Genomic DNA, 15,074 nt, shown 5'->3' with positions numbered 1-15,074 from the left:
CAAGCAGAACAACCCACAAGTTTGGTCAATGATCAAGAAAACCCAACTAGATATTTCCTAAGAGCCTAAACCCCTCTTCAGAGTTCATCAGTTGCAGGGACAGCAACAGGTGGAAGATGTCATCAGCAACTATTCACCTCCAGCTCCTGACTTACATCCTCTGTTCAGCATTTCTAGAAGCTGCTGCTAGGTGACAGGAACCCAGACCACCCAGCTGTACCCAGCACAAGCAACCTTTTCAGCCCTCTGAGTTTTACCCGCTTCTGTGATTACAGCCCCTAAGGGTTTATGGGAAAGGTACTGTTCAGTTATATCCTCACCTGTGGACCAAAAGCCTCCCCTGTGGGCACAGGAAACACCTGTTCTTTTGGGGGCTGCCTCTTCTCACTTTTAAGTACTTCGGCTGATGGTCTGTCCTGAGCAGCAGCTGGAAAAAAGTAAAGGTTCTAAATGACAAGCTGCCAGCAACGTGCAGACTATTCCTAGTTGTCACCTATTCCTTTACAGGAGCAAAAAGGCAGAGAAGCCGGGAGGCTGACAAGCCCAACTCACCGCCTATGTGGAACACACCGTCGTCACTCCGCTTCAGCACAACGTGCTCCACGGCTAGAGTGATGGGGATGGGGCCTGGAGAGGTCGGATAGATGGGGGGGATATCGTCCTATAGGAGAGAGAGAAACCACATGATGCCCCCAACCAGCTCAGAGCAACTTAGGTAACAAGCCATGCTTCCACCATTGAGCTGGAAGCACTTTTATGTCAAATGTACGTTTATCCATACATTCTTGTGAGATGTGAGAGGCATAATTGAGTCTCTCCCACTCTAGAGGTGGTGAGACTGAGGACATGATAACCTAATGGGCTTGCACAGTCATGCTGCATGCCAAGGGTCAGGGCTAGAGACAAGATCCCCTCAGTTGAACTCAGGACTCTTTGCCAGCAACACATTTTTATGTACTACTGTAACACTGACAAAGAATGCTAATATGCATTTCCTCACTTGATCCTCATTACATTTTACAGGGACAGGAGAAGAAGTTAACAGCTGTCACTGCCAGAATCCCTTGCCTGACTAAGCCTAGGGTAAAACCCCAAAGTTCCTCTCACCTTTAGAGTGATCCTGGAGTTCAGGAGCTCAATCTGCATGGGAACTACCAGTGGGATCTCCTCATCCTCCAAGAAGGGCCCCAGGCCACTGAGCACCGAAGTGAGCAGCTCAAGGTCACAGCCCTGAAGCAAGAAACGTAGGAAGCCATTCTGTGTGGCCAGAGGGGAATGAACAGCTGCACCAGGCCCCACCTCAAAGCGAAGGCCTACAGCTGGCCTGATGTGGCCAGTCTTCAAAGTTGAGGCTTCCTGAAAGCTTTTGCCTTTGAGAAGAAAGACAGAAGGAAAACATATTAATTAATTACTAGCCAGTGATTGCTCTAAGCACTTTATATATATTTAATATTCCTAACAACCCTGGGCCAGAAGTATTATTATCATTCCCATTTTAGAGATGAAAGAACTACGGCACAGAGAGTAACTTGCCCAAAGTAACACAACTTGTAAGTAGCAAGGATACGATTTGCACGCGGGCAGCCTAACTGCAAAGACTGTGGGCTTGGCTACTTTGCTCTAATGCCTCTCATGACAGAAGGGATGTTAAGGACCAATAAAAAGCTGGTCTTGCTATGAATCAGAGGCACTGGGCTGATGGCCAAGGTAAAGCTCTTAAAACAGAGGACCCTTGGGAATTCCCTGGCAGTCCAGTGGTTAGGACTTGGCGCTTTCACTGCTGCGGCCCAGGTTCAATCCCCGGTCAGGGAACTAAGATCCCGCAAGCCACACAGCACAGCCAAAAACAAACAAACAAACAGAGGACCCTCAACTCTGCTAAATTTGATCATCTCTTCCTTTCTCCAAGTCTTGGTCTTCTCACCTCTCTCTGAGGAAGCCAAGCGGGATCTATGCTAATTTACTCAAAACTGCATAAAGAATAATCTCAGGTGTAGCCAAGGCTATGAAACAACTTACATACCTATATAAATGCAAATTGGTACAACCATTCTGGAAAACAAATTGGCATTATCTACTAAGGTTAAAGCTATACCTACCCTAATGACCTAACAATTATTTCCTCAGGAATATAAACCTGGAGAAACTCTCCAACATACATATCAGGAGACACGTACAAGGATGGGCATGTCAAGACAGCCCTATTTGAAATAGCAAAAAAACTGGAAACAACCCAAATGTCTGTTCAGAACAGACTGAAGAATAGTAACTAGAGTAATGGGTACAAGAGATATTTTGGGGGTGATGGTGATGGTTGTAGAACCCTGTAAGCTTACTAATATTTATCAAATTGTATACTTACAAGGAGTGAATTTCATAGTACGCATAAGCAGTTTTTAAAAAAGCAAAAAGTGGTATATTTCTACAATAGAATATTATATAGTAGTAAAAATGAATAAATTAGAGCTAACTCAACAACCTAGAAGAATCTGAAGAATATCATGGTACTTGAAATCACAAAAGAATACAAACTATGATTCCATTTAGAAAAACTTGAAAAACTGCAAAGCTAAATAATACATTGATACAAACACATGCAGAAGAATTGTAAAACAAGAGAATGAGAAATACAAAATTCAGGACAGTGATTCCCTATGATAGGTGAGAGGCAAGAGGAAGGTTCTGGAGAGGGACTCCCGGGGACTTCAAAGTTAATGGTACTGTTCTATTACTAAACTAGGTAGTGGGTACATGGGTTCATTGTACTGTTGTTATTTTATACCTTATATATATTTTACAAGTATTCTTTAGTATCTACTCAATATTTTAAAAAAAATTTTTAAACAAAGCATGTAGCTTAAGCCCAGATTTTTCCTGTCATCTTTTAAAGTATAAATGATAATTCACATCAAAGGACTGAATCAGAAGTTCCCTGATCAGATATAGCTTGATGTTAGCAGCCTCACAAAGAAGTGGACACAGTCCTCATGTATAAGCATAAGGAGCACCTGGGAGGTGAGGACGCAGACTAGCCTACTGAGTACAAAACCCCAGAAAGAGCTCTGGGAGGCTCCTTGCAAGGAGACTTCATTAGACTTCTTCCTCCCCCTAATCGCTGCTGGAGAGAAGCGCCAAGGGCTTGGCACTAAGGTAGCTGCCCTTGGAGCACAGTGACAGGAGCAAGTCAAGCTATGGATGCCCCAGAAAAATCCCACCAGCTCTCCTGCAATCCCACCATCCTCACCTGGGCACTGTCCATGCAGGAACTGCCAGAGTCCCACGGTCCCTAGCTGCTGGAGGGTCAGCTCCTCTGCTTGCAGGGCCACAGTCAGGTCCTCACCACGTACCTCAATCCCCAAGGACACCTCATTCACCTTCAGGACCAGAACTGAGACCTGTAAAAGGAGACTCCCTTAGCTGAGTCCCAAGCTTCCAGCTTAGAGCCTACCCTCTGCAGAGAAGAAAATAGAACAGCTGACCAGGTGAAGATGAAGGTCTTCCCCACTGGGTGAGGCTGAACTCTTGGCCTCTGGTGACCCCTGGCCATAACTATCTGCAACAGGGCTCCCTTGAACACCAGCACTGTCTAAGACATTGGGAAGAGATCCTGGCGGAAGAGATTCTCGACCAGACTCTGCATAAGAAAGATAACAAAAGAATTTGAGAGTCAAAAAATTCTATTCAAATCCAATCTCTAAAAACAGTGACAACTGTAAAAATAAAACATTTATGACACTCATGAGACAACTGGAAATTTGAAGACTAACTAGATATTTAATGAATTTAGGGAATTATTGTTAATTTTTAAAAAGACAATGGTATTTGGTCACCTTAAAAAAAGTCTGTAAATGGAAGCAAACTAAGTGTCTATGGACGGATAAATGGTTAAACAAAATGTGGTATAAACATACAACAAATAATGGTCTTAAAAAGGAAGGAAATTCTGACACATGCTACATACAACGTAAATGAACCTTAAGGACATTTTATGTGAAATGAAACAAGCCAGTCACGTATGGTTCCATTTATGTGAGGTACCCAGATGGTCAAATTCATAGAGACAGAGAGTAGAATGGTTGCCAGGGGCTGGAGGAAGAGGGAATGAGGAGTTATTGTTTAATGGGTATAGAGTTTTGCAAGATGAAAGAGCTCTGGAGATGGATAGTGGTGACGGTTGTGCAATGATTTGAAGGTAATTAATGCTACTAAATTATAGTTTAAAATAGTTAAGATGGTAAATTTTATGTTATGTGTATTTTACCATAATTTTAAAAATATTTTAATATTTAAAAAATTTGTATTTTCTAGAGATGCAAAATGAAAATATTTATGGATAAAATGATATGTTTCGGATTTGCTCCAAAATAATATGGGAGGAAGGGAAGTGGGCAGAAGAATATATAAAACAAGAATGGCCATGAGTTCTTAATATCTGAAGCTAGGTAATGGGTATATGAAGGTTCGCTATTTGAATCTTTTTTTTTTTTTTTTTTTTTTTGAGGTACACGGGCCTCTCACTGTTGTGGCCTCTCCCGTTGCAGAGCACGGGCTCCAGACGCACAGGCTCAGCGGCCATGGCTCAAGGGCCCAGCCGCTCCGCGGCATGTGGGATCTTCCCGGACCGGGGCACAAACCCGTGTCCCCTGCTTCGGCAGGCGGACTCTCAACCACTGCGCCACCAGGAAAGCCCTGATTCTGTCTATTTTTAAATATTTGGATTTTCCCATAAGAAATTAATAATAATAACAAAACAAACATGGATATATACCATCCAGCTTAAGAAACAGTACATTCTCTTTTTATTTTCATTTAGATACTCTTAAGGGGCGATTTTAAAAGTTTTCATTTCAATAAGCTGAAAGAACTAGTGTTAACTCCTAGTGGTGATTAATCTAATGCCTAAAGGTTACTTGTTTTATCATAGACAAAAAGCTCCTAGTTATTTTCCAACAATAAAATACATAGTTTAGGCAAAAAGCAGACAACAAACACACACACCATTGATACAGCCACAGAATTAGTCTTACCACCACAGCTACATGGCTGTAAGACTAGCGCTCTCTTCTTTGAGTGTTGTTCTGTGATAAATCTCAAGTACTAATCAATAACCTAGAAGATGTGGGGATAAAGTCAGAGCCACAAATCCACTAAAATTTCTCTTCTTTTGGTTTTCTGATTAAGAAAATGTCTACATTATCAAATCTCAGCTCCTTTTGCATCCTGCTGGTCTGAATACAGGCATCAGAAAGAACGCTCTTGGGGCTCTACAACTCTGCCCGGCTCTGCTTCCACTTACCAGACTCCAAGAGCATCACAAAGCTCTCACTGCCATCACTGTCCACTGAAATCCGGTCTTCAGGGCCACTGTTATCCAATGAGACACCATCAAATGACTGCTGAGATACTGTCCTCTTCATGGAGAAAAATCGGAGTCGGGCAGCTCCTCCACCTACAGGGGCTGCCACCCCCTCATCTATCTTGGCCATGGGCTCCCTGTTTAAAAAACAAAAACAAAACCCACAAATGTGGCTTAGGAGGTATGTTGTTCCATTCCCTTGCAATACCCATCCTTTTCAGCCCAGAGCGTTATTGTATACATAAACTTTGATGTCAATTATTACCCGCTACAAGACCACTTTTCAACTGCTGGCCTTTCTGAATCCCCATATTCCAGCATTTCAAACTGCATAGGCAGTTCTCCCATATCAAATGTCAAGGTTATTCAGGTCATCCCATGTACAGAAGAGACCAACTACCTACAGCCCTGGTGCTTGTGAATGGTACCTGAAACCCATGTTCATTCCTCAAGTACTTACTGAATAACCTCTGCATACAAGGCACCGGGCAGTGGTGGGGAGTGATGAATAAGACATCCCCTGTCCTCAAAGAATGTACATTCTATCAGGAGAGAGGAGACTTATACACAAATAACCTTATATGGTAGTAAGTCACACACACCGTAAGAGGGACAGGGATACAAGCCAAAGGCTAGGCAATACCAAAGAGGGGAAAGGATGAAGAGAACGGCTCTGTGGAAAGAGATTATGTTTGAGGTGGTCCTTGAAGGACTGTGAAAGGGATGATGAAGAGGGCCTTCCATGGGGAAGAAACAGCATGAGCAAAGGCATGGAGCCAGAAAACGAAATGTACCTTTGGAGACTAGTAAAGAGCTCAGCTCAGCTGGAGCGTAAGTTTTGTCGGGGGAGAGCAATAGAAGATAAAGTTAGAAAGGTTTCTTTAAAGAAACCTTTAAAGACCTTATGTGCCCACCTCTGATTTTATTTATAGGTGAAGAAACTGACTCAGTCCCAGTTAAAGGTAGAATTAAGAAGAACCCAAGTCTCCTAACTTCTTGCTAAGTGCTTTTTTCACTTTACCACATGAGTGGCAGCCAGATTATAGAAAACCCTGGACAAAAGATAACGCATGAAAGTGCTCTGAAAACTGTGAAGTGCAGGAGGCATACAGGAAATCTCTGTACTGTCTACTCAACATTGCTGTGAAGCTAAAACTGCTCTAGAAAATAGTCTATTTTAAAAAACTGTAAAGTGCCATATGGATATATCGTAATAACTGATTACACCACACTAAGAAGTTCAAACTCAATTCAGGGAGAATAAAGAAAAAGCCAGAAGGCTTTAGAAAAGGGAAATAACAAGATCATACCTGTGGTTTAAGAAGTTTGACCTGGGACTTCCCTGGTGGCGCAGTGGTCGAGAATCTGCCTGCAAATGCAGGGGACATGGATTCGAGCCCCGATCTGGGAAGATCCCACATGCCGCGGAGCAACTAAGCTCGTGTCCCACAACTACTGAGCCTGCGCTCTAGAGCCCACGAACCACAACTACTGAGCCTGCGTGCCACAACTACGGAAGCCCGCACGCCTAGAGCCCGAGCTCTGCAACAAGAGAAGCCACCGCAACGAGAAGCCCACGCACTACAACGAAGAGTAGCCCCCGCTCACCACAACTAGAGAAAGCCCGCACGCAGCAACAAAGACCCAATGCAGTCAAAAATAAATAAACAAATTAATTAATTAATTAATTTTAAAAAAAAGAAGTTTGACCTGCCTTTTCCAAATATGCTAGCGAGGGAAAGATATTCAATGAGGAAATCAACTAATAGTTCACTAAAATAGTCCACATGTGGGAGCAGATAGGAGAAACAGATGTGAGACTCCCTAGAGCTGTGCTCCCAGCGTCATCCTCAGACGAACATTATCATCTAAAGGGGAACTCATTAGAAATGCAGCTTCTCAGGCTCTGTCTCAGACCTACTGGACGAGGAACTCTGGGGACAGGGCTCAGCACTCTGTGTTTCAACAAGCCTCCAGATGATTCTGAAGCATGCTTAAGTTTAAAAGTATGGTCAGAACCTGACAAATGCCTGGAAGAGGCAGAGCTTGAATGAGCAAAGGAATGATGCCACCAAAAAAAGAAAGAAAAAGAGAACTGGCCGGGGGAGGGAGGGATAAGGAATTTATTCTTTTATATATGTGAGGTTCAAGGCACCCCTGGGAGATCAATGTGGAGCTATGGGCAGTAGATAGTTTTAAAGCAAGAGCAGGGGAGGGGAGGGAAGTTAGGACTGAAAATAAGGGCTCTCGCAGACGTGAGGAGATGGACAAAATAACTTAGAGCGAAAGTACAGCTGATCCTTGAACAACACGGGTTTGAACTGCACAGGTCCATTTATATGCAAATTTTTTTCAAGAGTAAATACTATAGTACTGCACAATCCACAGATGGTTGAATCTGTGGATGCGTTGGAACCACTTATATGCAGGAACCTCTTATAGGTAAGGCCAACTATAGGTTACATGCAGATTTTCAACTGCACAGAGATTCAGTGCTCCTAATCACCACATTGATCAAGCGTCAAATGTATTCAAAAATGCATTTGAGTGATATAAACCTTCTGAAAGTTTGGCAAATACATCAAGAACCTTAAAATGTTTGTAGTGTTTGACCCAATAATTCCACTTCTGGGTTTTATTCTAAAGGTTTAGATATGCATAAGGAGTAATGTTCACAAAAATAGGGACGTTTAACACAGCCTTGGTTTTACCTGAGAAAAATTGGAAACAGACTAAATGATGCCCCCCAGAGAGTGGACTGGATAAATAACTTATGATACACCCATCTGCAAGAATATAATAGAGCAATTAAAAATTATATGTTCAAATACCTCATGAATGGGGAACTATTCACAATAAATCATAAAGAGAATAAAACTGGAAAATTTCTATATTATATAGAAATAATATAAATACACAAATATTATAAAATAATATTTGGGTATTTTATATGAGTAGGCACATGTAAGCATTCACATGGATACACAAATATGTATAGAAAAATTGGAAGCAAACAGATGCAATGTAAATAATGGCTATCTCTGGATAGTGTCATTACAAGTGACTCTTAACATTTTCTTCTTATTCTTTTATTTTTCCACACTGTCAACGAAATGAACACAAATCATTTTTATAATTTAAAAAATAAAAATTATGACAAAAGCGATCAGAATATGGACAGCCTAGTGCTGTGGAACAGTTCCATTTACAGGATAAAAGGAAGAAGAGAGCAGCCAAGGGAAAAGAAAAGACTCTTTCCAAGAAGTGTGAGGAACTGACCAGCAAGGCTGGTCCAGAATGAACTGACCAGCAAGGCTGACTGCACAGAGTCGTCCTGGAAAAAGATGACTGAGAAAAGGCCACTGGCCTGGGCAGTTAGGAAGTCACTGTTGGTGTTTCAAACAGAGTTTGTATCACACACCTTCCTTTTCTCCTTTTTACCTCTCCTCTTTTCCCATCTCCCTTACTTTTCTCTAATTAGAAAAGGCAGCACATTAGGTGATTGGGAGTCCAGGCTTTCTCCTCACCCCACCACTCACAAGCTGTGTGATCTTGAGCAAGTTTCTTACCTCTCTGAGCCTCAGTTTTCTCACCTGTAAAATGTGGAGTGATATTAGGACCTGCCTTATAGGGTTCTTACAATAATTCAATGCATTAATATTGTTAATATTTAGGCCAAGGCCTGACACATAGAAAGTACTCAATAAATGTTGCCTAGTATTATTACATAATTAATCCTTTAAGCTTTCCTCCTCTTTCCTCCTAGGCTATCTAGGCCTAGCAGGTACTAGTATACCCGCAGGCATTGCTTTGAGACACACTTAAGAAAATCCACTTAGACAAAAGTTCTAAAGCCACTGATCTTCAAACCATGGTCCCCAAACCACTAAGTGTCCCAGCAAAGATTTCCCATAGTTTTCATTATCTTTCCTAAAACCACAGGCACCCATGGAAAAATCTATACCTTCCCACTCTTCTGACTGTGCATTTCTGTGTTTTCTGCTTACTCCCCACTGTAGCCCCGGCATCTAACACAGAGCCTGGCACACAGTAAGGGCTCAAAAAATACTTGTTGAACGGATGAGTGAAATTCTTCCTTCTCTATTACTCTGACAGATATTGATAAGGTGTACCAGAAAGAGCAAGTTCAAAGCCCCAGCTTTTCTAGTTATAAGATACAGGATCCATGGGCTCATCCTCTCTGAAGCTTCCATTTCCTCAGTTATAAACTGGGGATACAAACATCTGCAGCGACCTCCCCGAGCTGCTGTGGGGATTACATCAAATAAAATACTATATGAGAGCCCACTGAAAAGAATAAAATATCATACAGATGCCAGGTATTATTATTCTGATACAGCATAGCTGTATCAATAACAGTGAATCAGTGAAAGAGGAGATAGCTTGATGCTAAGAAGCAATAAATGTTGACTTGAAAACTGCCCAAGACCAGGCTAAGATATATGGAGGCATGAGAAAATCCATGGGATTTTGTTATTTTATTGCAATTTCTGGTTCTTCCCCTATCACAGAATTAGGTGTAGTCCCGAAAGTAAAGTCCCTCTGACTGGTATGCCTATATCCTCTAAGTAGCCTGAAAGTTCTTCCGCTGCTCTACAGGCAGCTCTGAAAACTAAAGGCTTTGCCACATTAACTAGGCCATTCCATGTACGCTCCTGGACCACGCGGTGCTTCCCAATCTACAAGTGCACATGGCAGGAGGCCTGAGCCCAATGGCCAGAGCTAGGAGGGAGAGAGGAGGTGAATGAAGGAGGCAGAGAACCACTCACTTGGCTGGGGGCAGAGACAGCATCTTGTGCATGGTGGAGGTCATTCGGTCTCTGCCCAGACTGAAGGCATCCTTAGTCAGAGACATAGCTTCCTTGGTGAGGTCCATGGTGGCATGTAGAGCCTCCTTTGTGGCATCCTTGGTCATGTGAATAGCACTTGATAATTCTCCCTCAATGTTCTTCAAGGGGATGAGCTCGCCCTGTCCATTCACAGCAGTATCCTTGCCCCCTGGGGGCTTCAACTCAGCTGGTGAGCTAGGTGCCTGGGCGCTGCTCAGTCCCTTGTCCTGTAAGGAATCAACTGCCTCATGGCCCTTCCCTGCCTCCTGCTGTGCAAGAGAATCTGAGTCCTGCACTTCTCCATTGCTATGGAGAGGCAGTGGCCTATCCTGGGATGCATCCAGATTTTCAACGTCAGTGTCCTCCAGAACCTTCCTGGGGCTTGCTGGGCCCTGTTCTGAGGAGGCATCAGACTTCAGCTCCCTATCCTCTGAAGGAGACAGCTCTGAATCTACAAGGCTCGTAGTATCTGAACCCTCAGAGTCAGCTTCGACAGCGCCAGGGACAGGATGCATGAGCAGAGCCACCTCAGCACTGGGGAAGAGGACGCCAATGCAAGCTGTCTGGTCCTGCAGAGGAGACCCAGTCATGGCCTCGGTATCCTTAGTAAGCTGCTCCTGAAGACCCTGGAGCACCTCCTTCAGGCGGAGGAGAGCCAAGTACTGGTAGTGGTCAAGCCTCACTCGGACATGCTCAGGCGAGTGTATGAGCACATGTACATCTGCCGCGTCCTCCAGCTCTGTCAGAGGCCCTTTGTTATCCACACTACTGCTGCCTTCTTTCAGAATTTCCATGACTTCTGTAAGGCCTGATAGGCTTTTCAAATCATGCTCAGTCTTTGACCTCTGATGGGACACAGTGTCAGGGGCAAGGGCCTCAGAATGGACAGGACTGCCAAAGCTGGCGGATGCTTTCAGCCTCCCTTCTGTGGCCATAAGGAGCTTTCGTGCCTGGGCTTGCTGCCAGCGGAGGGGTAGGCAGGCCCAAATCGACAAGGGGAAGGGGGCCACAAAATTCAAGGAATGGCCTTTGAAGTTCTCTGTTCCCTCAAAGTCCAAGGAGATCTGGGTGAAGTGGATGGACCAGAGATCCTGGGAAGCCTTAAGCCTCTGGGGAGGGAGGGCACTAGATTGAGGGAATCGGGAATCCACCTGGAAGGCGTGATGCAAAAACAGCATGTGCAGAAGGCTAAAGCCGCCTGGCACCTTGGGAAACTGAACATAATTGGAATGAAAGAACTCAGCAGCAGCAAAACCCCGGAAGAGACTCTGAAGGTCTGGACAGCTACAATGTGGGGCGTGACGTGTATTGGTGGCAGTCACGCCTGATGCAGAGAAGACAAGGGCCTGGGGACGGTGCAGCCCAGCCCGCTCTCTCTTCTCCAGCGGGAAGCTCACCTTCAGAGAGAAAATGAAACCCAATTCAGAATGGCCAGCTGAGCAACTCTGCAACCCACCATTAATACACACGTGAAAGACCATTTGGGCTGTAAAACTGCTTTCCTTACTTCTATCAAATGGACAGAGCAGAACCTTGGATTATAGCCATGGTAGAAGTGCAGCTGTGGCTGCCAACAGGGAACAAAAATCCCACTCTCTACCCTACCTTCAACCAGAAGGCATCCAGTCGGATGTCCAAGTGTTCATCTTTCTGGCTTGAATCTTCCAGTTTGTAGATAGCTTTGAACTGCTCCAAGCTGCGGTATAAATCCAGGCAGAAGAGGTTTCCCCAGAGCAAGCTGACAGGATCCATAGTAAATGTCAGACCATTTAACTGAATGTAAAGATTGGGACAGGGAACTGGAAAGCAGAGAAAAAAAGAAACCATGAATGAAGTAGCAGCTCGACTCTCACTTGTCAGCTAATATTCATTTTATTATCAAAGGTATATATTTACACAGGGAAGAGTTTTCAACAAAGGTGTGCTAAACTAACTCAAACACTTAAAACTCCAAATGACAAACAGAATATAAGCAGAGAGCCCCCGAGGCGGACAAATGCGAAGAGCAAGAGCAAGACAGTAAGGACTGACCAGAGCAGATGCTTACCTGGCAGCTCCTGATTATCGGGGAAGTAATACTCTGTGAACTCAATATGAATGGCAGAGACCTGAGTGGGGAGGTTGTGAAGTTTCCGACTGCAGGAAAGGAGTGCCGATGGCTTCTTACTTGGCTGTCCAGCTGTAGAAACCTATGCAATCACGAGTTGCTGTTAGCATCTATACAGCACCCAGAATACAATTTCCTCAATTTCCTCTGAGATAGGAGGATAAAGCCTCTACAACTCTTCCAAAGTCTGTCACAGGGAGCAGAGTGCTCTTCACGCAGATTCCAGGCATTCTCACACCTGACTAACACTATCTACGAGTTCGTTTTTTCAGTGAAAGGTTTGTAGTGGGGTATTCAGAGGAAAGTGGGGAATCCCAAGTCCTGATCTCAGCAGTCACACTCAGAAAGAAACAGACCAAAGTGTCAAATCCACCTGGAAGGGAGGGAAGCAGCCTCCGAATTCTACAACCTTGATCACATTTGTTGCATTCCAAATGAACTGCTCCACCCCTTTCCAGCCCTGTTTCCCTGTGTCATGGGCTCCTTACCTGGTGGACGTCCAAGTCATCCACCCGTATTACCAAGCAGCTAGAGCGTAGGCGATTCCATGCTGGAGGCCGAAAGACAGCCTGTCGGCCCTGAGAGGGGCTTCTCTCAAGGGGGTTCTTTTGAGGACTGGAGAGAGAATCTAAATAAAAATAAGGAGGTGGGAAAAAGAATCAGATACACTCAACTATCATCATTAATAGAATTCGGAAAGTAAAAACCCTAAGATCATTAATGCTATATGTAGGAAAGAGTTTAACCCTGGCAAGCTCCAGGACAGAACTCAAAAACTATTCTCTCCTTCAGACCAAGGCAACGGCCTATTAAATAGAGAAGCTAACAACCTCTCTTCCACACTGCAGCTATCCCTGGAGACAAACAGGACTCCGTAAAGAAAAAAGCCACAGATGTCTCTCCGTGGGATAAAGTTGGAATAATCAGCTGGGAGTAAGTTGGGATAATTAGCCAGTCCAGTGCTTTATTGCCACTGATACTCAAAGGTAAATGTCAAGAGGCAAAGCAACAGGAGTCCTCCAGCTCCTCATAACCCACCTGCTTTCCTCCGGAAGAGAGAGTCTACCCTCAGGTGCCAGGGTGGTTTCAGACCTGTCTCCTCGTGCCACTTCTCCATTTTACTCTGAAATTCCATCACCAGCTTCTGGGCCCACTGGCCTCGGGTCTCCATGGCCTCACAGTGACGTACCCAATGTTTGCAGCTATCGCCTGTGCGATAAAGCAAAAAGATTTTAGTCTAAGATCATGACCCAATGTTACAAATTTTCTTTTCCATTGGTATAGTTTTCCATAATTCAGAATCTGATCCCTCACCGCCAATCCAAAATTCTCTGGGATAAGTAAAAATTATCTAGTGAGAGCACTCAAGTTCTTCTGGATTCTATATGTGATTTTTCCCTAGGGTTCCCTAAAGGCCAGCTGCTGACTTTTGCCATCTTTGACCATGGACCACTGGAGAGGCTCTAAAACTAGTGCAAGTAAGGGGTAGAGCACAGAATCAAAAGCAACATCTCAGACACTGCCTCCCCTCCTACTGCTTCGCATCAACAGTGGACCCTGCAAGTTTCCAGAAGATGTCCTCTTGAAAAGGACTATTGCCAACACCTCTCTGAGCATGTGCTGCAATCCCTGGCACCCTTCTGCTGGGCAGTCAGGGATGAACCCAGGCATATGGCCTCAATACCTAGGCCACGCTAAAACTGCACCCATTCAGAATTCTCCTACCTGCCCAGTGGAAGGGGTAATAGTCAAATGCCATCTTGCGAAAGGTAAGCTGCATTGCACCACCCATGAGTCTGTTTGCAGAGACACCTACAAAGAAAAATAAAGGTGAACAGCAGCAGAAGAAACAGAGGCCTAAACACCACTTGAAGCACTTAAAAGTCCTCCTAAGGGTCAGCTCCAAAGCCTGGCTGATACATGAGTGTAGCCGAAAGGCGATGATGTCAGGTGATTTGCAAGGCTGAGGCCCTCCTCTTTTGAATTGCAATGGACATGCTCTAAAAGATTTTTTTTTTTAAAGCATATTCCACTGTCTCTGTAAATGGCTGTCAGATTTCTGGAAAGACAAAAGAAACTGCAAAACTCAGGATTCTGGAATTCCAGTCCTAGGTCTCCCACAGGCACACCTGACAACCTTGATTGGTTCCCCCAAACCTGGCAATACTAGTATTACTGCCCCGCAGCACAACACCTGGAGAGGCATAAGCCAAACTCCCCAAAAAGCAGGACCCATATTACTTCCTTTCATATCTTAGCTAAAGCTGTGATATATAAGACTGTCATTACACACTGTACATATGAAGTACCATGGAACACTAAAAACACTGCACTAACAAGGACATTATAAACATACAGAATAGTGTAGATAAACTCAATTTTTTTGCAATAAGTCAAATATTCTATTGTTTATCTTGAACTTACATTTAATTCTTACTAAATGAATGAACTTTCCATGTTTCTGTCTTATCTCTCCAACTAGACTCTAAGAACTGTAAGAACAAGGACTATTTCTTCTACATATGTGTGTTGTCTAACCTACCCTGTTCTGCACTTCCCTCCTATCCCTTCCATCCTATTTCCAGGTGAAGGGAAATACCATGGGACCTTCTAGCTGTAAGCTGGTACATCTACAACCAGGAGGGTCATTTCCATCCACTCTAGATATCACCACACCAAGGTTCTGGACTAATCACCATCCTATTAGGAGATACACCTACACCTGTGTTCCTGTTGCTCAACCTTTTTGTCATAATTACCA

At 44.0% G+C, this 15,074-nt stretch overlaps 1 protein-coding gene across 1 annotated transcript in view; it reads right to left on the bottom strand.

Annotated features, from left to right (window-relative positions):
- BLTP3A (bridge-like lipid transfer protein family member 3A) overlaps nucleotides 1-15,074 on the bottom strand; it is a 60,624-nt gene that overhangs the window by 8,425 nt on the left and 37,125 nt on the right. Inside the window, exons 9-20 of the mRNA XM_030871005.2 lie at nucleotides 14,039-14,125; nucleotides 13,352-13,522; nucleotides 12,802-12,941; nucleotides 12,254-12,395; nucleotides 11,812-12,005; nucleotides 10,147-11,603; nucleotides 5,297-5,493; nucleotides 3,480-3,634; nucleotides 3,245-3,395; nucleotides 1,108-1,370; nucleotides 553-661; nucleotides 321-427 (exon numbers count right to left, since the gene is read on the bottom strand). Of these exons, the coding sequence (XP_030726865.2) occupies nucleotides 321-427; nucleotides 553-661; nucleotides 1,108-1,370; nucleotides 3,245-3,395; nucleotides 3,480-3,634; nucleotides 5,297-5,493; nucleotides 10,147-11,603; nucleotides 11,812-12,005; nucleotides 12,254-12,395; nucleotides 12,802-12,941; nucleotides 13,352-13,522; nucleotides 14,039-14,125 (3,173 nt within the window). The remainder of the gene's footprint in view (nucleotides 1-320; nucleotides 428-552; nucleotides 662-1,107; nucleotides 1,371-3,244; nucleotides 3,396-3,479; nucleotides 3,635-5,296; nucleotides 5,494-10,146; nucleotides 11,604-11,811; nucleotides 12,006-12,253; nucleotides 12,396-12,801; nucleotides 12,942-13,351; nucleotides 13,523-14,038; nucleotides 14,126-15,074) is intronic.

Source organism: Globicephala melas, chromosome 11, assembly GCF_963455315.2.
Source record: "Globicephala melas chromosome 11, mGloMel1.2, whole genome shotgun sequence".
NCBI lineage: Eukaryota > Metazoa > Chordata > Mammalia > Artiodactyla > Delphinidae > Globicephala > Globicephala melas.
Note: the sequence above shows the minus strand (reverse complement) of the source record. Positions and strands in the feature narration are given on the sequence as shown.